The sequence below is a fragment of the Giraffa tippelskirchi genome, chromosome 3 (genome assembly GCF_054371585.1).
Source record: "Giraffa tippelskirchi isolate mGirTip1 chromosome 3, T2T-mGirTip1v1.2.pri, whole genome shotgun sequence".
NCBI lineage: Eukaryota > Metazoa > Chordata > Mammalia > Artiodactyla > Giraffidae > Giraffa > Giraffa tippelskirchi.
Window position 1 is genome coordinate 49,954,967 of NC_137277.1, and position 24,736 is coordinate 49,979,702.

Consider the following 24,736-nt stretch of genomic DNA (forward strand, 5'->3'; position numbering starts at 1 on the left):
GCAGCTGGAGTCATCTTTTCAAGACAAAAATCACATTGTTCTATTTCTATTCAGAAATCCTTCAAAGCTTCTTTTCTCAGGCAGAGTAAAAATCCATAATCTCTACCACCACTTCTAAGTAAGAAAGCTCCAGGGTTTGGTCTTCAGACAGCTTCTTTTCCTATTTACACCACTTACCCTTTGGTGATCACATTTCATCTCTTGGTGTGTGTGTGTGTGTGTATATATATATATATATATATGCGTATGCTGATGACACAAATTTATATCCCTAGGCCAGAACTCTCTGAACTCTACTTGCACTTCCAATTGCTACCTCAAATTAACATGCCCAAAAGTCAGCTCTTCGAAATTGCTCCTCCTAGGACTTCCAAGGTAGTCTAGTGATTAAGAATCCTCCTTTCAATGCAGGGGACTCAGGTTCCATCCCTGGTTGGGGAACTAAAATCCCACATGCCTCGAGGAAACTTGGCCCAGGCACTGCAACTACTGGATACAGCCGTTTCTCATTATCTCTGTGGCCACTATACTGGTCACTATTCTTTCTTGCATGAACTACTGAACAACCTGTTTCTCTGCCTTCCACTTACTCATAACACAGAGGTAAGAGGAAGCATAACTCCAAGGTAGACCACATACTCCTCTGCTCAAAACCTTCCCAAATCTTCCCGTCTCAGAGTTAAGATAAAAGACCTCAGCATGGCACCACATAATTAGGCCTCTCAGTGCTCCTCTGACCTCATCTTTTATTACTGTTCCCTTCATTCATCTGCCTCCGGTCACAATGGCTTCCTTGCTGTTCTTCAAACACGCCGGGGAAACTCCAACCTCTGAACCTTTAACCTGCTGCCCCTGCTCTGCCTTCACCCAAATATCTACATGGCTCACTCCCTCACTTTATTCTAGTCTATATGCAATGTCATGCTATTAGAGAGGCCTTCCCAGACCACTCTCCAGTGAGTTCTACCCACTCATTTTCTATCTCCCTTACTGGTTTGTCTTTGTAACAACATTCTTGACAAAGTATCTATTTGTTTACTGCCTGCCTCTCCCTCTACAAGAAAAGAAACCTTACAGTCATTGGCACACAGAAGTTACTCATGTTAAATCTGAACTCAAGCTTTGCCCCAATCAAATTTAGAAAAAAGCTACCACTGTCACTGAGTTTAAAAATTAAGCAAACCCATTGTTTCCTAATTGATTATACTCACCCATGTACGTAAAATAACGTATAAAGCTTCTTTGCATCAGTCATGCAGCTTCGAGTTACGGACAGGACTCCCTTGGGCCCTACCGTCAGGGGTTCAAGGGCAGGATTTCCAGACTCCACAAGCTGGGAAAAGAGGCGTTCCACACTGCGACGACAACCCACACATGGCACAAGCTGAGAGAGTGCGCTCAAGACTTCACGTGATGTCACCACCATAGCAATACTTAGATCTTGCTGCTTAAGCATACTATGTCGCTGAGAAAAAAGGGAAAGAAAAAGAAGAGTTCATAAAGAAGACATAAAATGACTTTCACTCCTCTTTCTGATTCCTTATCCTTGTGCAGTAAGTACAACCTGGGCAGGGCCTGCCATCTACCTGCAACTGAGTCAGAAAGGCAAGATGGGTCGGCCTCACCCGTGCTGTACCGAGTTTACTCCACAATCCTCACACTGCCCTCCCCCGAGCCCAGTTTTAGAATATCAAGTATAAAAAACTCTGCTTACGGACTTTCCCTGGTGGTCGACTAGCTAAGACCTTGAGCTCCCAGTGCAGGAGGCACAGGTTCAATCCTGAGTTGGGGAACTAAGATCCCGCATACTGCACAGAACAGCTAAAACAAACGCTGCTTGGGATGCCAGGGCTGTGCAGTATGTGACCAGCACAGCAAAAGAAACTCTGCACCTGGAAATCTAGTGCTTGTTCAATGTGTGTATTAAGCGTAGTACTCTCACTTCAAACAAAAAACTTTAAAAGAAAAAAAATAAAGACAATGTAGCTTTACTATGTCTCCTTTTCAACCTTTAACAACACACTGTGTTTAGCTGCATAAGTCAAGTTAGGATGGTGATCATGTAGGGCAGCAATTCTCAACCTAGAGGCGTGAGCAGGTGTGTTACCGATCAGTGGGAGAGAACAAGGCCTATCTCACCTATGGAGGAGCCTGCAGTGAGTGAGTAAAATGCTGGTGCATATGAATGTAGGGAAATGGACAAAAACTCCAGGAAATAACTTCTACTTGGCTGGAGCTATAGTTACACTACAAGTAATGTAGTGTAGTTTACCAATAATCCGGTTTATAAAAAAAAATAAATAAATAAAGGTGAGAAAGATAACTCCCAAGAAGGATATTATCATATTTACCATTAACCTTTAATTCAGTTTTCTCCAAAAGTTGAAACAATTTCAAAATAAAGTAACCATGTATCTTTATACTGATCATATATAGTATATTTACAAAGTTTCACACTGTTTAAACATTAAAGAGGACTGGGAGTTTGGGATTAGTAGCCCCAAACTATTACATTTTTTTTTTAAGTCTGTATTGAATTTGTTACAATATTGCTTCTGTCGTTTATATTCTGGTTTTTTGGCCATGAGGCATGCGGGATCTTAGCTCCTCATCAGAGATAGAACTCACACCATACCCTCTGCATTAGAAAGTGAAGTCTTAACCACTGGACATCCAGGGAAGTCCCGCAAACTATTACATTTAAAATGCATAAACAACAAGGTCCTACTGTACAGCACAGGAACTATAGCCAATCTCCTGGGACAAACCATAAAGGAAAAGAATATAAAGAATGTATACATATGTATAACTAGTCACTCTGCTGTACAGAAAAAATTAGCACAACATTGTATATCAACTATACTTCCATAAAAAATTAAATAAAATTTAAAAAAGAATTAAAAATCAGAAAATTCACAATACAAAGTTTTTTTTTAACCAAACAAAACAATTACAGAAGATAACGAAGTTCTCAATGAAAAGTTGTCTGTCCTGTCTTTTAAAAACAGGGAAATTAAATTTAAACTAAATTTAAAATTAAACTAGTGAAACTAAAGCCTTACAGACATGTAAAATGGTAACACACCGCAACCAAATCTTTCACATCACAGGGATGTAAATATAACTGGAGCAACAGTAAAAGAAAGCAACCTCACTGAATCTTAAGACCTACAGAGCCCTAGGTAAAATAAAATTACTTACATCTATGACTCCTTAAAACACACATACATACGTGCACTTGCTCATGCACACACACACCACTTAAAACACTAAGTTTTAAAACTTACCTGAATGAACTGCTTCAGTTGTGCACCATTATTTTGATGCCCATCAAGATTTAACACATTGTCAGGAAATTCCATCACCATCTTAATATGTAAAAGAATACAAATCAATTATTTTACCTTCTTTGAAAACAATGATACAGACTATTTTATAATATCCTAGGACAGAAATAGACTCCCCTAAAGCCAAATTCGCTCCCTGCCACCTCCATCAAAAAGTTAAAAAAAAAAAATCCAAATTACAGTTTCTAAAGCCAGAAATGGTATAGTCATTAGAAGCAAGGGCACTGAAGTAAGGCAGAGCTGAATTCAAATGCACCTCTATTATAATTTACAATTTATGTCATACTTCTGGGCAAGTTACTTAACAAGTCTGATTTTCAGCTTCTTTATTTGTAAAATGAGATTAAGTAGTAACTTTTAATATATCTTATAGAACGGGTTGTGAGGATTAACTTATATTTAAAAATGTGTGTTGTAGTGGCTAATGAAAGCACTCAGTAAGTGAAATAACCTGATCTCACAGCTACAGAATACAGTAAATCTTATCATGTAAATAACTATGCATACATATATGACTATATATATGACGACTTCACTTTACATACACACACACAGATACATACTCAGAATAATACCCAACACGTAGCAAATGTTTGCTCTAATTGTGAACAGAAAAAAATACACTGAACTATTTATTCAGTTCTCAAAATTCACTGACAGAGGATGAGGGATATATAAAGCTTAAGGCTGTTTCGAGATGTCAGACAATGGAAATCAGTAATCACCATGTTTCACTGATCTGTGACACCACTAATTTTAAGGAGTACCTTATGTACCACTTAGGTACCACTAGGAAAGAGCCATTGTAACTGGAAGATGTCACCAAAGGAAAGAAGTAGCCCAATTTTAGAGATGTTAAATATGAAAAAAAGTATGCCTTCAAAACAATAAACTAAAGTAACACATTTATATCTTAACTAAAACAGTTAAATGTATCAAACATACTGTGCCAGGACAAACTTCTATTTCCAGGTGACAAGGGCCACAAACTCCTATACACTCAAAAGAGTGAAGTCAAGACAAAGAGACCATTTGAGGCAAAAACAAAAAAACTAGAAAACCCACTCAGCTGAACATGATCTTAAAAAGACTCCTCCCTTCACCAACCAGCACCACAAACCACAAAGACCTGCTCCTTTAACCAAGTGACCACTCTTTCCCCTCCACATCAGAAATGAGAACCTAAACACATGCTTGTTCTAACAGTAAAGTGAAAGTGAAGTCACTCAGTAGTGTCCGACTCTTTGCGAGCCCATGGACTGTAGTCTACCAGGCTCCTCAGTCCATGGAATTTTCCAGGCAAGAGTACTGGAGTGGGTTGCCGTTTCCTTCTCCAGGGGATCTTCCCAACCCAGGGATCAAACCCGGGTCTCCCACATTAAACAGAAGACTAAACAAATTAAGGCAAGTATAAACAACAGATATAAGACCTTTTCTTGATTTGTGAAGAGGGGACTACTGGATATGTGTGCTAGAAAGGCAAGTAGATACTAAGGATGGATGCCAACACCTATTCAATAATCCAGAGGACTTGAGTTTATTTCTCAGAACCAAAATCTGCATGTACAATATGATTCAAATTTTCAAGTGTATATTTTCTTACAGAAAAAGAAAATATATATAAGATGTGGCTATCTCTAGGCAGTGAAAAGATAGATGACTTTCCCAAATGTATTGTAACACACATACACCACTTATTACCAGGGAAAGAGCTACTGTTCCTTGTTTCCAATTCTACACTCATCATGTCACGTTCAGAGATATGCTCATGCTTCCATCTCAATAGCTCTTCCTATGTTGGAAGTTTCTTCTTCCATACACATAGACTGCATGTCCACAGCTCACAGTTTTAGGATCAATTACCCAATTTTTAGGCTAATCAACTTGTCACCAATTTTCCCTCTCATTGGTGTCTTATCCCCAAAGACTGATGGTAATAATAGTAAAGACGTTTAAGGTAGGTTTATGTATGTATACTAGCCATTGTTCTGAGCACTGTCATATATTAACTTTGCCAACAGTACAAAATAAAATTGGTTACTAGTCTTAATAATCCTGGTATTTGAAATCCTGGCCCAGAAAAACTGAAAAAACAGTGCAATTAACGCACATGTTCTCTGGAATCACCACATGGTTTAAAACACAAATAAATTTAACTCATCAAGTCATAAAAAAGGTGTAGGATAAACCATGTAGCTCACTAGAACACTGCAAGTCACTCCAAATCTACCACTTAAACAACTAATACTTTGATTTACATTTTCACTTGCTTGATACATATATACATAATGTCACCACATATTAATTGCCACCATTAAAAAAAAAACCGAGACAATTACCTGTACTATTTTAAAATCAAGGTATTCAATTTACCAAATCAGTGTCTCTCCAGTTCAGTTCATAGGTGAAATCCTAAATTCTGACTGTATAAGTAAACTATTTTTATTCTGATCAACTATATTTTATTGCTTTAATAATTAAAGCAGAGGTCTGAGAGCACACCTATATATTGAGGTCTACCAGCTAACCTTTAAAACATATATGTTTATAAAATTTAATAGGAGCTTCCCTGGTGGCTCAGTAATAAAGAATCCGCCTGTCAATCCAAGAGACACAGGTTCAATCCCTCATCCAGGAGGATCAAGCCTCGGGGCAACTAAGCCCGTGTGCAACAACTATTGACCCCATGCTCTAGAGCCTGGGAGCCGCAACTACTGAAGACCATGCACCCTACAATGTGTGCTCCATAAGAAAGAGAAGCCACCGCAATAAGAAGCTTGCACACTACAACAAAAGTAGCCCCAGCTTGCCACAACTAGAGAAAAGCCCATGCAGCAATGAAGACCCAGCATAGCCATAAATAAATAAATAAAATTTAATGAATAATACCTACTTCTCGAATCCTTTTTAAGAAGTCAATAAAGAATAGGCAGGGTTAAAATTTTTGAAACAAAACCCTCATTTCCAACCATTTCATTTTTACCTAACCAGTACAGACAAATGTAAAGATCAAGTATATTACTGTGCCTTTCCTGTGTTTCACTGGCTTGAATACTCAATTTTCTCTTGTACATACACAACTGAGCTTCTGAGCACGCATGCACACATTTACACACATATTCAATACCGCCCCAATTAGAAACTCTGTGCTCACACTAAATAATTATCACCCTTGCTTTCCAACAATGGCTTTTTACTTTGCTGTTTACTGGCCAATCACTATATGCTCTTCAATGATGACACCAAAACAAGAAAAAGGGAAAAAATAAAAAGAGGAAGATAGAGGACAGCAGAACTATTTTCCCTCATTCTTTAAAATCACTTCCTCGACTTATTCTTCAGATTCTAGGTTACCCAAAGGAAGACAGTCACATAAAGTACTTCAGGTGTGGTCTCAACAGAGGAATCACTAGTGTCTGGCTTCATGATGAGGTTGCCTATCCCTCGGCTTGCCAAAAATAGAACAAGTCATTGTCCTGCAATTACTGCTTCATAAAGTTTATTGAATCCATTACCCACTTTCACTCTTAAGTACCTGTCCTGGTTTCTCCTGACCACAAATAATCTGTTCCTAGTGCATTCTCACAAGCTCTAATCCAACAATACTGGTTGTATTTATTAAAAATCCCTGTCCCTTTAGTTTTACTTTTTTACTTCTTCATCTTCACAGCCATCTGTAACATCTATCACCTTTGGTAAATTAAAAACGTAATCAAGAATTGAAAGCAGGCGAATTTCCCTGGTGGGCCAGTGGTTAAGACTCTGAGCTCCCAATGCAGGGGACACGGGTTCAATCCCTGGTCAGGGAACTAAGATCCCCCATGCCACGACACACATGGACTAGCCTAAGATATAAAATAAATAAATAAATAAAGATCTAAGTTATTTTTTTTAAAGCAAACAATACTAAACTTCTAACTGATGCTAAATACCTAATCCTCAAGAGGATACACTACATTTTTCATCTTTTTTAAGTCTCAAAAACCCTTATCAGAGCTTCTAGTCCATTTTAGATTGGTTTGAATTAGGAGGGTAAACTGTGTTCCACATTGTAGTAACTTGACAGTAGGTATCAAGAATTTTATAGAAGATTTTCATCTTTTGATCCAGTAATTTTCCTTTGAAAAGCCAGAAAAAATTGTTAATGCAAAATTTTATGCATTATTTATATTCTTAAGAATGTTATTCGCGTGTACCCCAATGTTCATCGCAGCACTGTTTACAATAGCCAGGACATGGAAGCAACCTAGATGTCCATCAGCAGACGAATGGATAAGGAAGCTGTGGTACATATACACAATGGAATATTACTCAGCCATTAAAAAAAATACATTTGAATCGGTTCTACTGAGATGGATGAAACTGGAGCCCATTATACAGAGTGAAGTAAGCCAGAAAGAAAAACAACAATACAGTATACTAATGCATATATATGGAATTTGAAAGATGGTAACGATAACCCTATATGCGAGACAGAATAAGAGACACAGATGCATAGAACAATTTTATGGACTCTGAGGGAGAAGGTGAGGGTGGGACGTTCTGGGAGAATAGCATTGAAACATGTATATTATCATGTGTGAAACAGAACACCATTCCATGTTCGATGCATGAGACAAGGGCTCAGGGCCAGGGCAATGGGATGACCCAGAGGGATGGGATGGGGAGGGAGGTGGGTGGGGGGTCCAGGAAGGGGAACTCATGTAAACCCATGGCTGATTCATGTCAATGTATGGCAAAAACTATTACAATATTGTAAAGTAATTAGCCCCCAACTAAAATAAATAAATTTATAAAAAAAAAAAAAAAAGAATGTTATTCATAGCAAAAACTAGAACCACCTCTATGTCCAACAAAGGAGGAATGATTACATCCTTGAATGTCATAGGGCAAAGTATCACAAGGCCACTAAAACTGTTTAAGAATAACACGAGAAAATGTTCTCAATATTACATTCAGTGAGAAGAAGCAAGATATGAAGTGTTACAGAAGATGATATATCTCAACTCTGAATCTGTATGTTTCTATGATGGGAACTACATGAAATGCTGCTCTATTCTATAATCTCAGCTGTCTCTGGGAAGCAGGGTAAAGGATAATTTGTTTTGTTTTGCAACTATTTTTCAAGATTATACTATAAGGAGTATATATTCTGACTATTAATTCCTTCTAAAAATACTTTAAAAACGGTAATTCTTCAAAGAAAGTGTGTTAGCCGCTCAGTCTCGTCTGCAACCCCAGGGACTGTAGCCCACCAGGCTCCTCTGTCCATAGAATTATCTAGGCAACAATACTGGAGTGGGGTGCCATATCCTTCTCCAGGGGATCTTCCCGACCCAGGAATCGAATCTGGGTCTCCTGTATTGCAAGCAGATTCTTTACCATCTGAGCCACGAGGGAAGCCCCAATTCTTCAAAGATGTCTTTAAAATAAAATCTGCATTCTGTCCATCTGCTATTCTATAATTCTAAAAACACTGAAAAGCATTTTGGCTACACAGCATACCATTTTCCTAAATATTCCACCAGTTTACTTTGGATTTTTCTCCAACACACCTATATCAGCACTGTATTCAAGTACTCAAACCCACTGAACTGCCACGAGTCTTTTAAATGTGGCTACAACATACCACATAAAAGAGGAGGCTACTTCCTCATTTACAAGCTTGTCAATTTCATTTTACAAATCCAACTTAAAATCGCTAGTTTACCTCAGGCTAGAGGTTTTGGCTTCTGCAAAGAATAAACATTTGTAACTGACTGTAAACATTGTAACTATACTTAACATCTAGAAGTTAACATGGTTCTAAGACTTGAAATAATCACACAATGTTTCCTCAGTGGATTACCTATGGACCCTAGGAACAAAGACCAAACAAAAAGTTAACTTCAGGGATACAATGTCATCAAACTATCAATGACCCAGTGCTGAGCATAACCCTCTGCTGCAGGCTTCCTTCCTCCCTCTTCCTCAACAGGTGTTTGCTCTACACTCTTCCTTTAAGTAGTATCTGGTAGAACGGTTCTGAAAGAAACTTGTTTCCCTATATACGATGGACTCTTGACAAGATTTTACACAAACCAACATTCAGTGACCATATGTAAGTTCCATAACAAAGCAATGAAGAGTCCCACTCATTTCCTAGTGATAAAAACCCTTCCAAAGTAAAGAAAAATAAAAAATAAAATGCTACTTAAGATACTTAAATTAAGCAAGCTTAAATTTTATTTGCCTGGGTCACAAGTCCACCATACAATAAAAGCAAAACTCCACTGCCAGGTCAGTCCAATCCCAACTTCTCTAGAGAAGTTAAGTAGAATAATAAATCACAGTGCAGGTTACATCTTTTTCTAAGGAAAATTTTGGAAATTCATTCAGAAGAGAGTATAAAAACACCCAAAAGTTGCCTATTTTAAAGAACTATTTGATAGATATACCAATGCCATGCCCATATTAAAGGTGACTCTGTGAACATATGGAGAGACTCACAGGTGTCTTAAATTTTTGTAAATACTCAAATCTTAGGTTGATTTCCCCTATGTTTTGATAGTATACACTCAATAGTAACCTTCTGTCCAAATTTTTTAACTTCAAAGGTTATCTAGGACAATAAACACAAAAGGTTGATACCAAACTACATGCTCTAGAAAAGTATGTGTGTTGGAGGGAGACAGAAGAAAGAAAATTATCAATAAATGAACTCGTATTAATTTTCAAATTGAGAAATCCTTCATTTAATTTAATCAGTGTTAATTTTTTAAAAAACACTTTTTAAAATACAAGTCCATTATACTTTTAATGCAAAAAGTGCAGAAATCATGACCAAAGCATACAAGTACACTTTCTAATGAAACACAAAGTCTATGTACCCTATGTGAGCCCAACCATTCTTTTTCCATGGGCAAAAAAAAATGCACTTAGGTAATTATAGATGCTTTCACTTAAAAAGTTCTAACAAATTAAGTCATTCAATAGCTCTTCTAATGCTTTTTAAAGGTACTGCAGCTCAATCAAGTCTTAATTGAGACTGGCAAACTGAAAGGCATAGAGTGACATCTCTACAATGACTTGCATTTTACACAAAATTTGAAAAAAGTTCAGAAGGTATTTGCAAAAAAGAAATTCAGGAACAAAACACACCAACCACCTTTGAAAAGGAAAAAAGGCAAAGGCGGTATGATGAAGACACAGTTACACCTTATCAAAATGCAAATGTATAATCCAAAGCTTCAGCATCATCAAAATGCACATTTCAAGATTCTCAGAAAAGGTCCATTTTATTTCTTAAGAAATTGTGACAAGTGACTGCACTCATTTCCTGTTCAGATTCAAATTTCTGCCATTTCCTTCTAAAGGAAACACTACAGCAACCCAGGGCAGAGGGTCTGTAATGCTGTACCACCATCAACTCTAACAAGGAAAACTACTCAGAACTGGGTTTTGACATTCAAGATGAGCCATCAGCCTTTTATAATGCTCCTACACACTCAATATTGTGGCTTCCTTAGGAAAAGCTACCTGTAAATGAAAGAATCATTTCATGCCAAGAAAGCCCGTTTTGAAGAGTCATGGCCTAGCAATAGAAGCATTTCCAACAGTTTTAATGGACTAGGCATATTGAGACTCTAACAAAATCAGATCCTTTTAGTGGGATCTTTCCTGTACAAGAGCATGTCACCCTGCCCTCCGTAATTATGCTTTATGGAGTGAGAGCCGTAGTATTAAGCTAGAAAATAGACAGGTAGCAGTGCAGCTGCAACATTTCCAGATAATTAAGCCTCCCCGAGGGTAGGTGGTTTCTTTAAGGGACAGGCCCTGAACGCCTGAGATCCTTCAGCCCCTTTCCGAGGAGCGTGCTTTGGGCAAAAGCACCGTCTCCGAAGGGGAAAGGGTGAAGGAAGAGAGCGGCAAAGGAGGAGTAAGAGCCGGGGAGAGGGGTTCTCAGTGCGGGTGGAGCGCCAGCCCAGGGGCCCGCGGACGTTACCAAACGACCCACTGCAAAGGCGAGTTTGTGGGGCCTGCCGGAGAGAAGGCCTCGCCTACGAGTTGCAACACACTCTTTTCTCCAGTGCGCAGCGCTCGGCCTGGGGGAGGGGGAGGAGGGGAAACAGCTGCCAGGGGAGCGGCGAGCCCGGCCCGGCCCGGCCCGCTCACCGTGAGGGTGTCGTCTATGTAGAGGGGGATCTGCCTCCTCTCGAAGGGGAACTCCTCCTCCCCGTCCCTGCACACTGCCACCAGTCGCGCCATCGTCCCTGACGTTGCCGTTGCCACCGTCACCACCTCCTCCCAGCTGCTGCTGCTGCCGCCGCCGCCGCCGCCGCTCCTGCCGCTGCCGCTGCCGCCTCCTCCCAGCTCCTGCCTGCAACAGCCAAACCCCGCGAGCGTAAGCACCCGCCGCCGCGCAGCACATTCGCCACGGGGAGGAGGCGGGGGGAGAGATGGAGAGCAGCAGGAGGGGACGGGAGAGCTGGGCTGCGTTTCCCATCACCCGATTCCACACGCGATCAGCCAATCAGCGGCGAGCAGGGCGGGGACCCGCCCCCTCGCGCCTTTCTCCCTCCCCCCCAAACCCCCCCGCTCAGTCCGCGGGCCTCCAGTCAGGGTCCAAAGGAGAGGCGGAAGGGACCTGGCGGCCCCGGGGCTTCCCCCAGCCCGTCAGCGGAGTCCCGGCTCTAGGACGCCACCCCCAGCTTCCGCTCCTCAGCCCGCAGCCCGCCGCCCGGGAGCCCTCAGCCCACCCCCCACACAGCTGACCCCTTCTCCCCCTTTAAGGGCGCGCCCCGCCCCATCAGTCCCCTGGGATGCAGTTGCCCAGCGCGACCCCGCCCCTGGGAGGGGTCGACCCCGCCTCAGCTCTGCGGAGTCCGCGGGGGAGGCACAGACCCTCCCCTCCTCACCCTTCTCGGAGGCCTCCCGCTTCTGACCTTCACCGCTTGCGTGGTCACCTCCCTGACCCCCCACCTCGGCTCCCCGTTACCGGCTGACGAGGGCCGCGTCGGGGCCGGCCTGGGCGGGAGCGCGGCTCAGAATGCCGTTTCCTCTCCAGGCTCAGTCAGCCGCTCGCGCCACGGGGGAGTGGGGGAGGGAAGGCGGGGGGAACGTGGGGAGGGTGGGGCGGGGCGGGGCCGAGCGAGGCCCCGCCTCCTCTCGCGAGACTCCAGGCGCGCTCCAGGATCGCCCCTTTTGAAACCCTGGCGGAGGGGGTGGGGTGCTCTCAAGGCGGTCTCCCGACGCGTGACCTGCGCCCTCCCCGGAGTCTAGCTACTCAAATAAACCCGAAATAGGGCTGTTAGGAGGGGTGAGTAGGCCTTCTCTCGGTCCTCCGCGGTGTGGGGCTCGAGAACCGCTCTCCCGAGGGGCGAAGGGAACGGAGCCGAGGGGACTCCGCCGAGGGTCGGGACCCAATGATAAGGGGGAGCGGGGGGTAGGGGGGGGAGCGGGGGGTAGGGGGGGGAGCTGAGACTTTTCTAAACCAGTGAGAGCAAAAGGTGGGAGTCGGGGGAGGGGAGACGTGCATCTGGGGGCTGAGCGACGGACTAGGCTGGGTTTCCAGGCCTTGACGCCGCTTTCCCTGACGCCCTGGTTCTTCAGGAGCCACTCGCATCACCGTTTTTCCAGACTCATGTTGAGATCCCTCCGAGAGGGGCAGAAAATACATTAAGTGCTGACAGTTTTTTGTTGTCGTTGTTACACAATGCAGATAGTGGCTTGTGTACGCGTCCTGGGCAGAGAAACTTCTTGGGTCTGGTTAATATTAACCTAGAGACTCAGACAGGACACCAGTTCCCTTGGGCAAAGTGCTGGTGCTGGCCAAAGGCCCTTCCCCTCTGACCCTCTGACCTCCAGTCAGAGCTGCTATCAAGACAAATTCACGCACACTCGGCGTGCCATCGTATACTAGGTTCTTACCTTGAAAGCTTTAGAGTCCTGTTTGTAAAGCCAATATAGTTGCCGGGAAGGTTTTTTTGCCTGTGAAAAGTCTTGACGATTTTAAGACTCAATCCATTGGATGCTTTTACAACTAACTAATCCTGGTGATCTGTATTTCCTGGTAGAATAGACTAGAGCTGTGATACTGACTTTAAAAAGTATTTTGGTCATCACATGAAGTCTTAGAGATTCGCAACAAAAAAACCCATAATGCATGCAACCCCTTAGCCATGTTGACTTATGACATTGTGTGGTCACTGTTAGGGTAGGTGACATAATAAACTGGAAGAACCATTGTTCAGTAAGTATTTATGTCCTTAGCCATGTTAGGAGAGCAGAAGAGTGTGTGGTCTTTAGCTTAAATTAAATAGGCATACAGGATTGCATGTAAGTTCTGACAAGTTAGACTACATAGCCAAAATATGGACAGTTTTAGAGAATCTTGTGTTTTATGTAAAACACCCCTAAGGAAAAAAAAGAATAAGGTGGCTTCTAAAATCTGAAGGTGCTCCTATAAAGACTGTCAATTAATGTACCTATGTTACACCTTTCAAACTTTCTTTGGATGATGGTTGATAAAGGACATTGAAAATACAAGTTCAAAAAAAAAAAAATACAAGTTCAATGTATAGGTGTTAATTTTAATAACTTCCATTACTGAGTACACACTGGGTACTAGCAAAGAAAGAGTATTCACCTTGGGGTTTTAAATCTAAGTTAAAAAAAAAAAAAAGGCATTAAAACCCAGATATAAAACTTAAAATGAGGAGAGCACAACGTTGTTCCGTCTGAGATTCCTTCCCCTGATTTGGGTTTGTCTTCTAGACCCACTGGGCACACTGTGTAGTATCTTTGGACAATGTTTCACGTACTATAGGTATTTAATATGGACTTACTGTAAGGCTAAAAAGTTAATTTGCTTGATAAATTGCTCTTTTTCAGGGAGGTCCCTGGGTGCTACAAATAAGACAAAGTCAACATTTGAGGGGAAAATGTTTAGCAAATTTCACTGCAAAACAACTTTTTAGAATGTTTAACCTTGTATCTTCTTTAGAGCAGGCATTCATTTTTTTCACTATTGGTCTGCAGCTATATTTAGCTGAAGCAAACATTATATTTAGTGCTACAGTAAATGTTTCATGACTAAGGATCTGCCTTCAGAGAGCTTATCTTTGATAAAACGATTGCATTTTTAAAAGAGCCAGTTGTTGCCGTTTTAAATGTCAGTATTGGCATTGTGAAGGGCAAAGCTGAAAAATTTTAAAGGCTAAGAAAAAGCAGGCAGTTAACAACAGAAGACCTTTTGCTGGTACCTCATAAGGAACAGTTGGTGTGATGGAGATGTGATATCATATCACATTCTCCATAAAAATACCATTCTTTTTCTTCTTTGGCAGGTCCACGATGTGTGAGAAGCCAAGGGCAAGACTCAGACATGATGAGATATGACTAGTCTTCAAGCTACCTGGGTTTAAAAGAAATAAAGGATACTAATTTGTTCCTTATATTCCTGTGTTCATAGAGGAATTCCTAGGGAGCAAAGTATGTTCTTATATAATTTACACAACATATTGGACAAGGTGCTCAATAAAAATAAAACACTGTCATCTACTGAACACAAAACTATTAATACATATGTAGTAGACATCCCCAGTTTATAACAGTGTAAAATTAAAGTCATGGGAATGAGTCACTTTCTGAAGGTCACAGATAAGTCCTAGACTAGATTATATTCTCTCTTCTCTTTTCCCCTCCCTTCTCTGTCCTCAAAAATTGATAGTTGAAGATTAGAATACCTACTGTTGTTTTCACTATAATAACCTCATTGTTTTATGCAGTAGTAAAATCAACAGCAAAATCTTATTACTTAATTTACCACAGTTGTCCAGATCTGACTATCTGTGAATTGGGTTTTCTTTTTCGTGACCTAACAGTGGTAAGTTCTATTGTATCTGTCAAAAATAGGGACAGATTTTCCCCACTAAAAGAAAATTTTTAAAGGAAAAACAATGTCCACAAGTTAAAATAGAAGCCCCTTGAGGGCAGGGTGTTATTTTCTGTTGTTTCTCCAGCACCTGTATCTGGCACATTGGAACTCAATAAATATTTAATGATCTCTTTCTCTTCTGTAAACTAAAATCAGATTGGTTTATTTTCTTATTAATTTGTTTTTACAAATGTAATTTCGTTAACTTTCTCTTCCATGACTTTACTAATTGGAGGTGGAAAAAACATATAGTACATTTTGTTCTTAGTTATGATTCAGCATCTATAATTGGGATGCAGACTTACTGAAAGATATTTAAGACCTGGGACAAGAAGCAGCAGACCAATTAGACACATGGTCATTAAGTCACCAAATACTTGAAATTACTATTTTAATGAGAACAATATGGTTAGAGCCTCTCAGCCCTCCTAAAATGCTTTGAACAGGTAAATTGTAGAATATTAGTACTGTGACACAGCTGGAAAACCAGTCACTTTCTTAGTCATGTTTAATTTACATACTATAATCTTGGTTAAATTTCAAGTTTTCCTTATTAATCAGAAATATAATCTGACTTTTGTTTTTATAGCAATATAACGATTCAATATGTTGACTTTTTTAAGGGGGAAATTTCTTTCAATAGATTACCTTCAAATATAACTAACTGTAGTTAGCAAGGATAAAGTGCTAAGTCGCTTCAGTCATGTCCGACTCTGTGCGACCCCATAGACGGCAGCCCACCAGGCTCCGCCGTCCCTGGGATTCCCCAGGCAAGAATACTGGAGTGGGTTGCCATTTCCTTCTCCAGTGCACGAAAGGGAAAAGTGAAAGTGAAGTCGCTCAGTCGTGTCCGACTCAGCGACCCCATGGACTGTAGCCTACCAGGCTCCTCCATCCATGGGATTTTCCAGGCAAGAGTACTGGAGTGGGGTGCCCTTGCCTTCTCCGAAAATGCTACCTAAGTACTAAGGCAATGGCAACCCACTCCAGTAATCTTGCCTGGAAAATCCCATGGACGGAGGAGCCTGGTAGGCTGCAGTCCATGGGGTAGCGAAGAGTCGGACAGGACTGAGTGACTTCACTTTCACTTTAAGTACTAAATTAGTCCTCCTCAACTTAAGAAATTTAAACTCATTAGTACAATAGTCATGTTTGCTGTTGACCCTCTCCCTTACTAGCATCTGACCCTCTGTTCCCTAGACACACAAACACTAACTCTTCATTCCACCCATCAACTCTAGCTCAAAAAAAAAAAAAAGAAATTAACCATCCATGGGGAAGTTTCTTGACTCTACTGTAAAGTCAATTCTTGATTTGACACTTTTGGCAATCTATATTTCATGACTTAGCACAGTTTATAACAGTTGTTTAATGTGTTTCCCCCATTAGATTGCAAGCTCCAAGATTTCAGAAACCTTTTCCTTATCATCCCTAGCAAAGAGCAGGCTAAAAAAAATGAATCTCACTGCAAAACTATTGTCTCATAATTATTAAGCTTGTAAATCAGAACAAATAATTCAATCTATTCTTTAGGGCATTTGGGTCTTACCTGGTGGCTCAGAAGGTAAAGAATCCACCTGCAATGCAGGAGACCCAAGTTCAATCCCTGATTCAGGAAGGTCTGCAGAAGGAAATGGCTACCCACTCCAGTATTCTTGCCTGGAGAATTCCATGGACAGAGGAGCCTGGAAGCACATAAAGCTTCACTCTTTATGTGAAGAAGAGTCGGACACCTGAGCAACTAACACATTCTTCTTTAGCGCATTTAGCTGTTTTGTGATCTTTTAAGTATTTGACTTGAAACATTTGCTTTCTTATACTGAGTCTTTTTTAAAGATTAAAATTGAGCAGTACTGTTGACAATTCTACAGCTGAGATATTTTAATGTAAATATTATAAAATTCATACAATAGAAAATACAGAATGGTAATAGGTGATACAAGACAAAAACTAAAAAGGGCTTTCCTGGCAGTCCAGTGGTTAAGACTCCCCACTTCCACTGCAGGGGACAAAGGTGATCCCTTGTGGAGGAACTAAGATCCTTCATGCTTCTCAACCCCCCCCCCCAAAAAAAGATATAATGTAAAAAATCCTCCTTCCTACCCTCCAGTCTTCCAGTGTCACAACTGTAAACACAACAGCTTTAAAATAACTAAAATTTATAAGTGTTCTAACAAGTCACGAGGCTTTGTTTCTTCTGCATTGATTTGTTTTACATGGTGTTGACATACATTTAAAATATTAAGCATCACTACTGTTAAAGCAGGAATGAAACTTAATTTTATAATAAAAGTTAACCCTGGGTTGACTCAATATTGCTCAAAACATATACTACCCCTATTGATCACCAAAATTTTATTGTCTTATCTTGCAAGTGCAGCACATACATAATTAAGCAGTTGGTAAACATGTAGAGATTGAGTAGGCTCAAGGCCCATGGGGTACTGCTGTGTAAGGTATCTACCAAAAGATTGACTAGACCAGTTGTTACATTTGACAGCAAGAAAAAAAGTAACTGGTTTCTGTTCATTGCTGTGATTAAACAGAGAGTGGGTTCCTTTCTTTTGACTTCTGAGATTATGGATTCCAAATGTTTTTTATTCACAGTGGGTGACTGGATAAGTTTCCAAGAACATGGTACTGCTGCCTCTTTAATTACAAATTTGCCAAAACTCAAAATTATATCACCCAGTAATAAACTACTAAGAAGGATCAGGCAAGAAGCAACTATCCAAATACAAAAAGCTAAATTGGCCATTCTTCGAGATGCTGCTTCTACATTTACCTGAACTATGTAAAGAGAAATGAAGAGGCCAATAGCTGTCAATAGAATACAGTATGCTACCTTTATCCAGTCTTTGATATGTGACCTTTTTTTAAGTACATATAACCCTGTTTGAACACCAGCCATGTGTATTGCCACATACCCTAAGGTAGAGATGATTCCTTCTCGGTTGGCATTTAATAAACCAACCCTTGTGCCACTGCCATCAGTGCCATACAAAATTAAACTTTTCAGGGGGGTAAAATCAAGGGCTAGCTGGTATAATGCAGTAATGCTGATGGCCACAATCCAGGATTTATTTAGGGGAAAAATAATCAAAAGCAGTGATGTTATCAATTTCACAACTATTAAGGTAAAGAAAAAGTTCCAGTGAACACCATACTCAGTTAAATGTTCCTGATAGTCTATGGATTTTATAGCAACTAATCGCCCCATTCCTAGGAAAACTAACGGCCAAACAGAGTACAGTGACTTTGTAAGATAACAAAGTCTGGAGCCTTTTGTGTATTTTCTCCTAACCTCTGGAGAAACCATTGCAGATCCAAAAATAAAGCCCCCTACTCCATAATCCATTGCTCCTGTCCCGTAGAGCTCGGTTTTGGCATATCTTCTGGGAAACAGTGGGAAGTCCACAGCCAAAATGGCAACAGCAGTAAAGGCACTGTTAACGACACGGAAACAGGAGATGGCTGGAATGTGTTCTGATTCTAGACCGACGTTCAAGAATTTCTCACAGATCTTCTGGAAAGGCATTCTGGCATAGCAAGTTCTTCTGCAGTATATTTCATAGAGCAGCCCTGCCCCAAGGATAACTGCAACGAGATACTCAAGGAGGACAAATGAAGAGAAAATGGTCAAAGTGGTGATCAGGGGAACTATCAGGAAAGCAAAGTCAACCAAGAATCGAGTCCTCGAGTTATGTGAAGAAGAACATAAGTGCTGTGAGAGAATGATCAGGAGCCCTCTACACAGGATACAGAGTGCAGGCAGGCACAAGCCCTCGGTGATTTCCAGCACGCTTGTTCCATTATAGTTACTGACAAAAGCTTCCTTCATCTGCTTTAGAGCCATTTTTTCTTCTTCCTATGAAAACAAGAGCAAAGGGATGCATTTGTGAAAAGCAACCTTTCCGTGGAATTGGCATATAGATGCACCTGACTGGATTTTACTTATTCTTGAATTTCAGAGCACAATCCAGGACTTGAGATTCCCCTTCCAAGGACTGTTGGAAGAAGTCTAATATATGAAGATAAGGATGTCCTACTAATAGAATGAAATTACTGGTTAAAAAGCTTTCGCTGGGACTTCCCTGGTGGTCTGGGGGTTGGGAGTCCTCCTTAAGAGTGCAGGGGACATGGGTTCGATCCCAGGTCCAGGAAGATTCCACATGCCACAGGACAACTAGGCCTGGGCCACAATCACTGAAGCCGTACACGTCCTGGAGCCCGTACACAACAAAAAGAAGCAACTGCAGTGAGAAGCCTGCGCACCCGCAAGTCGAGAGTAGTCCCTACTCTGCAAATAGAGAGAGCCCTCCCACAGCAAGGAAGACCCAGTACTGCTAAAAGATAAACACAGTACATTGTCATGAAAATAATGTAATGAAAATTGAACACACCTAACTAATGATTTATAGTCCACTATGAGAGGGGAGGAGAAGAGGGACGCGGAAAGAGGAGGTGCTTAAGTACACTTTGGATTTGGGGCCCCCGGTTACTGTCCCGAGCCTCTCTGAACCTCCTGCCTCCAGCACAAAATGCGAACGCTCCAGGGATCTCCCGAGCTCCCCAGGCTGCTCGCTCCTGCTCGTAGGTAGAGTGGAACGGACGCTAATCACGGAGGAGGATTAGGGGCCGTTAAGTACATACTAGTGTTAATTGTTTTAACGGCTACAAAACGCCTCTCTGCCCCACGTGCATGTCTGAAAAGTGGCACAGTGGCACATTGTCAGTCAAACAAGAACCATCCTGAGAATGCATGTTTGCGGGATGGTCTATCGGGACCCAACCACGCCTCCCGAGGAGAAACCGATCCGAACCGGCTGGCCTTTTAAAAAGCTCTTTTCCTGACAGACACTCGCGCCGGTCCTCATACCTCACGTGCTCCTGGGGTCTCGGCGCCCCGCGGCAGAGCGCCCCGTAAGTGGGCTGGTGGGCGTGGGACCCCGCCGCCGCGGGAAGCGCGGAAGCCCGCCACTTCCGCCTCGCGCGCGGCGCTTCCGGCCAGGGCGGGGCGGGGCGGCCCGCGCTCCCAGGCCCCGCCCACCTCGCGGCCCCGCCCCGGAGGGTGCCCGTTTCCCACGCGCGGCCTGTTTCCCGAGCGCCTCCCTGCGGGTCTCCGGCTTGGCCAGCCCAGGTCCTGACTTCGTGGCCGCGGCCGCGAGCAGGCCAGTCGGTCAGAGGCGCCAGGGCGGAAACGTCGCGTCCCGCACCCCACCACTCGCCATCAGACCCCGCGGCGAGCGTCAGGGCGCCCGGTCACTCGGCTGGGAGACCCACAGTCCCGCGAGGGCCCCAGGGCCCCTCCGTCCCTGCCCGCTCCCTCGCACCTCACCGCGGGCTCTAAAGTAGACCGTCCCGGAGCAAGCCCTCGGCTCCGGATCCCGGCGTCCCGGGCGGGCCACGTGCGCCCGGCTGGCGCGCGCCCCGCCCCCGGGGAGGAGCCGGCCGGCTCCCGGCCACTCGGCCGGAGGCCCGGCGTCCGCGGCCTTCCCGGCGCCTCCCCGGCTGGCCCCCGCCCCGCGCCCGCCCTCCGCCCCGCAGGCCCTTCCCGCCGCCTCACCCGGCCCGCCCGTCTGTCTCTCCAGTCCGGCCGGCGGGGGCCGCACGCTCGGCGGCTCGGGCCGTGGGACCGGTGAGTGCCACCCCGCAGCCGGCCCGAAGGAACCGGGGAGGCCGGTGGGCCCCCGCGGCGCTGGAGAAGGGTGCGCCCCTCTTTTCCCCTTTCCAAAGCGCGGGCTTCACTTCTTCGCCCTTTCCTTTTTTGACCCTCTCGTATCCCAGGAGGAGGACTCTCCGGGGTCACTCCTCACCGTGCCGGCAGGGGGCGGCCCGGGGTGCAGGGAGGCCCCACTCCAGCTGCGCGCCTTTCCCCGCCTGGGGACCTGGGAGGGGGGCTCCGGGAGGCGTGCAGGCAGTTGCGCTCTTGGCTGGGGGTCACGTCCACCTTCCCGAGAAGGACGGACTGTCCCCGTGCCCAGTGTTTCCGGAGCGGCATCCCAGCCCTGGGCTCGGCGGCAGCTGGCCGGGACCGGGAGTGCCTGGTTCCCGCCGGGAAGCTGCGGGCGGGGCCGGCCGGGCTCGTCTGCCCGGAGGCTTGGGTGGGGGGGAGGGCGGCGAGGGGAGGAGAGGAGCTGATAATCAGGTTGCCACTTGCCTTTCTTTGCCTAGGGGCTTTCATCTATTCATTCCTGCCTCCTTCTGCCCACAGTGGTCACGCCCTTTTCAGAAATTCTGGGCTGGTAATCGCGAAGCCGACACGGAGCAAGAGCTGGGGGAACCTGGAGAAAACCGCTTCCATCTGACTTGATTCTGGTAGGAAGTGGGCTCCGTATCGTAATAACCAACATTTGCCAAGCGCTCTCAGAGGTACTATCTCGTTGATCCTTAACTCGGCCTTGTGAGGTCTGGATATTAGTAGTCCTTTTTGCAAAGGAAGAAATGGAATAAGGTTTAGAGAGGTCCTGTAAACTGCATTTTTGAGGGCCTGTGGGCTCTGGATTCTAACTACACAACCTACTGCATTTCCCTCTGATCCCCTCTCCCTTAAAATGAGCTTTCCATTGAGGGAACTTCGTTGGCCTTGAGTCTCCAGAGCCCTCTGCACGGCTGTCGCCTGGATGGGGTACAGACAGTGTCCAGAGTGAATGTGTCCACCACAGTCTTGATGCCCTCCTCTGCCTACATTGTCCTTTTTCCAGTTTTCTTGGAGGTCCCCCATTCCTGAGTTCTTTCAAAGACTCAATGTATTCAGAGCCTCAAGAAAGTTTCCTCCAAGGTCCTCCATTACCAACACCCCTCATCCTCATCCCTCCTTGCTGGGGAGGTGTGGGGCCTGGGAAATTCTAAGAGTCAGTCACAGTTTTTCAGAGACTGGCCCAAACCCAGCCTCACAACACCCCCTCTCTCAGATGGATTCTCCTTCTCCGAAACCTTGGCCTTCTTAAAGCTGACACTGAACTTTTCCACCTGATTAGTGCTCCCAAATGGATCATCCATCCTTCTTACTAACAATATTTCTCTTCTAAATGAATATTCAATTTTGGGCTTTGTAGAGTGCTTTCACCTGATTGACCTTCACAGCTGCTCCTTACAAAGTAGCTTTTATTATCTCCATTTTCCAGATGAGGAGTGAAGGTGGGCAGGGAAGGTGAGGTGGCTGATCAGGTGAAAGACTGAGCTGTGGTTTCTGTCCCACACAACCGCTTTCCTGGAATATCAAGAATTGACTCCAGCCTCCCTGCCCCACTGAGTACTGGCTGTACTGAGATGGAATATTTTTGTGTGCCCGAGAGGCTTCTCTGCCTTCCAGTGTCCTCACCCTCCATGGCACACTGACCCAGAAGATTTGCAGCCCCACCCCAAACCCTGTAGTGAAACTGGCCCTGAAGGAGCCCAGGAGGCTCCGGAGGCTCTTGTAAAAGTTTCCTTCATTCCCTAATTGGCAGGGGGCAGGACAGATTCTTCCTCTCTGCCCAGGCTCGCCCTGGGTCTCATTTTGGTTCCTGATACTTGGTGGGAGGAGCAGGACTGAGTCACCCTGGAGAAACCCTCATCATCTGTATGCGGCCCTTATCATCTCTCTTCTGCCACAGGCTCTGGGGTGGCTCGTCTCAGAGATTCCTTCGGAGCTGAGCCCTTCACAGGACCCATGCCCTGGCCTGTGCCCCCATGACCAGGTGGACAGCGTTCCTCGTGCCCGCGATCCAGAATCCTGGCTGACCACACTGAAGCAGGATGCTCCAGCAGGTAAAGTCCTCATCCTAAAATAACCCAGACCCTCAAGTACCTAAGGCAGCTCCGCCTCTTTCGTTTACGTGAATGATGCTTCCACTGCCCTGACCTGGAAGGAAGGGAAAGACCCCTTTTTTAAAGGCCTTTCTTCTTTTCTGTCTTCAGATAGTCACTTCGGTGCCTTTTGTCTGTTGCCGAGAAGCTCTTCCTGATACCTAATTTGAATCTCTCCTGTTGTGGTTTTTAGCTCTTTTCCCTGGGATGGGTAAGATAAGCTGAGTGAGGGAATCCTTGGGGTGTTTTGGTGACCTTACAAGCCTGAACCTGTGAGGGACTCCTGAGAGATGCTCCTCACATCCTGAGTTGTAAAGACAAGTGGAAGCCTGGGGCTTCCAAGAGGAGGAGCTGAGCCTTAAAGAAGTAGGAGTTGGGACCTCCTTGGCAGTCCAATGATTAAGACTCTGCACTCCCATCGAAAAGGACACTGGTTCAGCCCCTGGTTGGGGAACTCAGATCCTGCATGCCACATGGCTCAGCCAGAGAAAAGAAAGAGTAGGAATTAGTCAAGTGGAGAAGGAAAGTAAGCAGTCCAGGCAAAGAGTCAGCCTGTGCAGAAATGTGGGAGAAGATGACCTATGTGGAAATAGACAAGAATTCTGTTAAATGGATCACAGGGAACATGGGGGATGCTAATGGGATGTGAAACCCGCCCTTTACTGCCGGCCTCTGCCGCTAAAGGCTCCTATGGCCCTGGACCTGCAGCATTCCAAATCACCCTTCCCTGTGGAGCCCTATCTCCTACCCATATCATCCTTCACTTGCAGCTCTTGATCCAGAGAGAATGACAGTAGATATTTGCTGAATTTTTTTATTTACTGAGTGTTGCCACTGGGCCATGGAGAAGGAAATGGCAACCCACTCCATTATTCTTGCCTGGAGAATCCTGTGGACAGAGGAACCTGGTGGGCTACAGTCCATGGGGTCGCACAGAGTCAGACACGACTGAAGCAACTTAGCAGCAGCTGCAGCAGCCGTTGGGCCAAGGCAGATGTTTAAGATGATTCCTGGACTCGTGGAGTCCCAGGCAGGTAAGGCAGCATAACTGAATGTGAGGTCAGCCAGCCTCAAAGGAGCCCTGGTAGACTCTGCTGCTTGACCTCTTGGTCCTTTGGCTCATGAAACAGGCTTGAAGGCCAGAGAGAAGCAGACAGGACAGCTACCTGCCCCAGGCTTTGTTTTTTTTGGCAGAGAGAACTTTTTTATTGTCCATTTTTAACTTCTTTCTCATTTGAAAAGCAGTAATGTTTATCAGGGTTTCCCTTGTTGGCTCAGCAGTAAAGAATCCACCTGCGATGCAGGAGATGCCAGTTCGATCCCTGGGTTGGGAAGATACCCTGGAGAAGGAAATGGCAACCCATTCTAGTATTCTTGCCTGGGAAATCCTATGAACAGAGGAGTCTGTCAGGCTGCAGTATGGGGTCACAAAAGAGTCAGACATGACTTAGCAACTAAACAACAACCATGTTTATCATAACTGTACTAACAGCTGGTCCATGTTGCACTCTTGCTGTATAGTAAGCACTATACTAAGCATTTTACACATAATTTTGTTTAGTACTTACGAAGAATACAGTATTACATATGCAATGCCATTATATCCCCATTTTGAAGATAAGGCTCAGAGCAGTTAGGTGACTTATTCAAGGTCATGTTCATTACAATGATGTGGGAAATA

At 44.1% G+C, this 24,736-nt stretch overlaps 3 protein-coding genes across 80 annotated transcripts in view; 1 reads left to right on the forward strand and 2 right to left on the reverse strand.

Annotated features, from left to right (window-relative positions):
• GGNBP2 (gametogenetin binding protein 2) overlaps positions 1–13,529 on the reverse strand; it is a 37,162-nt gene extending 23,633 nt beyond the window's left edge. For 14 of the 50 annotated variants that reach the window (XM_081584949.1, XM_081584943.1, XM_081584941.1 and 11 more), the window contains exons 1-4: positions 12,245–12,424; positions 11,502–11,706; positions 3,288–3,368; positions 1,212–1,465 (exon numbers count right to left, since the gene is read on the reverse strand). In XM_081584949.1, coding sequence (XP_081441075.1) covers positions 1,212–1,465; positions 3,288–3,368; positions 11,502–11,594 — 428 coding nt within the window. In that variant the 5' untranslated portion in view covers positions 11,595–11,706; positions 12,245–12,424. Of the gene's footprint in view, positions 1–1,211; positions 1,466–3,287; positions 3,369–11,501; positions 11,714–12,101; positions 12,425–13,256 lie in introns of those variants that run through there. The other 36 variants (XM_081584952.1, XM_081584950.1, XM_081584944.1 and 33 more) reach the window with 5 other exon arrangements.
• The window catches only part of MYO19 (myosin XIX), a 53,160-nt gene continuing 40,941 nt past the window's right edge, over positions 12,518–24,736 (forward strand). For 5 of the 23 annotated variants that reach the window (XM_081584890.1, XM_081584897.1, XM_081584880.1 and 2 more), the window contains exons 1-3: positions 20,703–20,902; positions 21,479–21,636; positions 22,863–23,016. In XM_081584890.1, the coding sequence (XP_081441016.1) occupies positions 23,005–23,016 (12 nt within the window). In that variant the 5' untranslated portion in view covers positions 20,703–20,902; positions 21,479–21,636; positions 22,863–23,004. Of the gene's footprint in view, positions 12,646–14,674; positions 14,820–20,308; positions 20,973–21,438; positions 21,637–22,862; positions 23,017–24,736 lie in introns of those variants that run through there. The other 18 variants (XM_081584878.1, XM_081584891.1, XM_081584895.1 and 15 more) reach the window with 14 other exon arrangements.
• On the reverse strand, positions 13,905–20,680 carry PIGW (phosphatidylinositol glycan anchor biosynthesis class W). Of its 7 annotated transcripts, none has more exons than XM_081584965.1 (4): positions 20,603–20,680; positions 18,192–19,132; positions 16,814–16,949; positions 13,905–14,742 (listed from the first exon to the last, which is right to left on the reverse strand). In XM_081584965.1, the coding sequence occupies exons 2-4, from the start codon at positions 19,118–19,120 to the stop codon at positions 14,734–14,736; spliced, it is 1,074 nt and encodes a 357-aa protein (XP_081441091.1). In that variant the 5' UTR covers positions 19,121–19,132; positions 20,603–20,680; the 3' UTR covers positions 13,905–14,733. The 7 variants fall into 7 exon arrangements, with proteins under 7 accessions (XP_081441091.1, XP_081441090.1, XP_081441089.1 ...); XM_081584964.1 differs by having other exon boundaries at positions 20,598–20,680; XM_081584963.1 differs by lacking the exon at positions 20,603–20,680 and adding an exon at positions 20,144–20,223.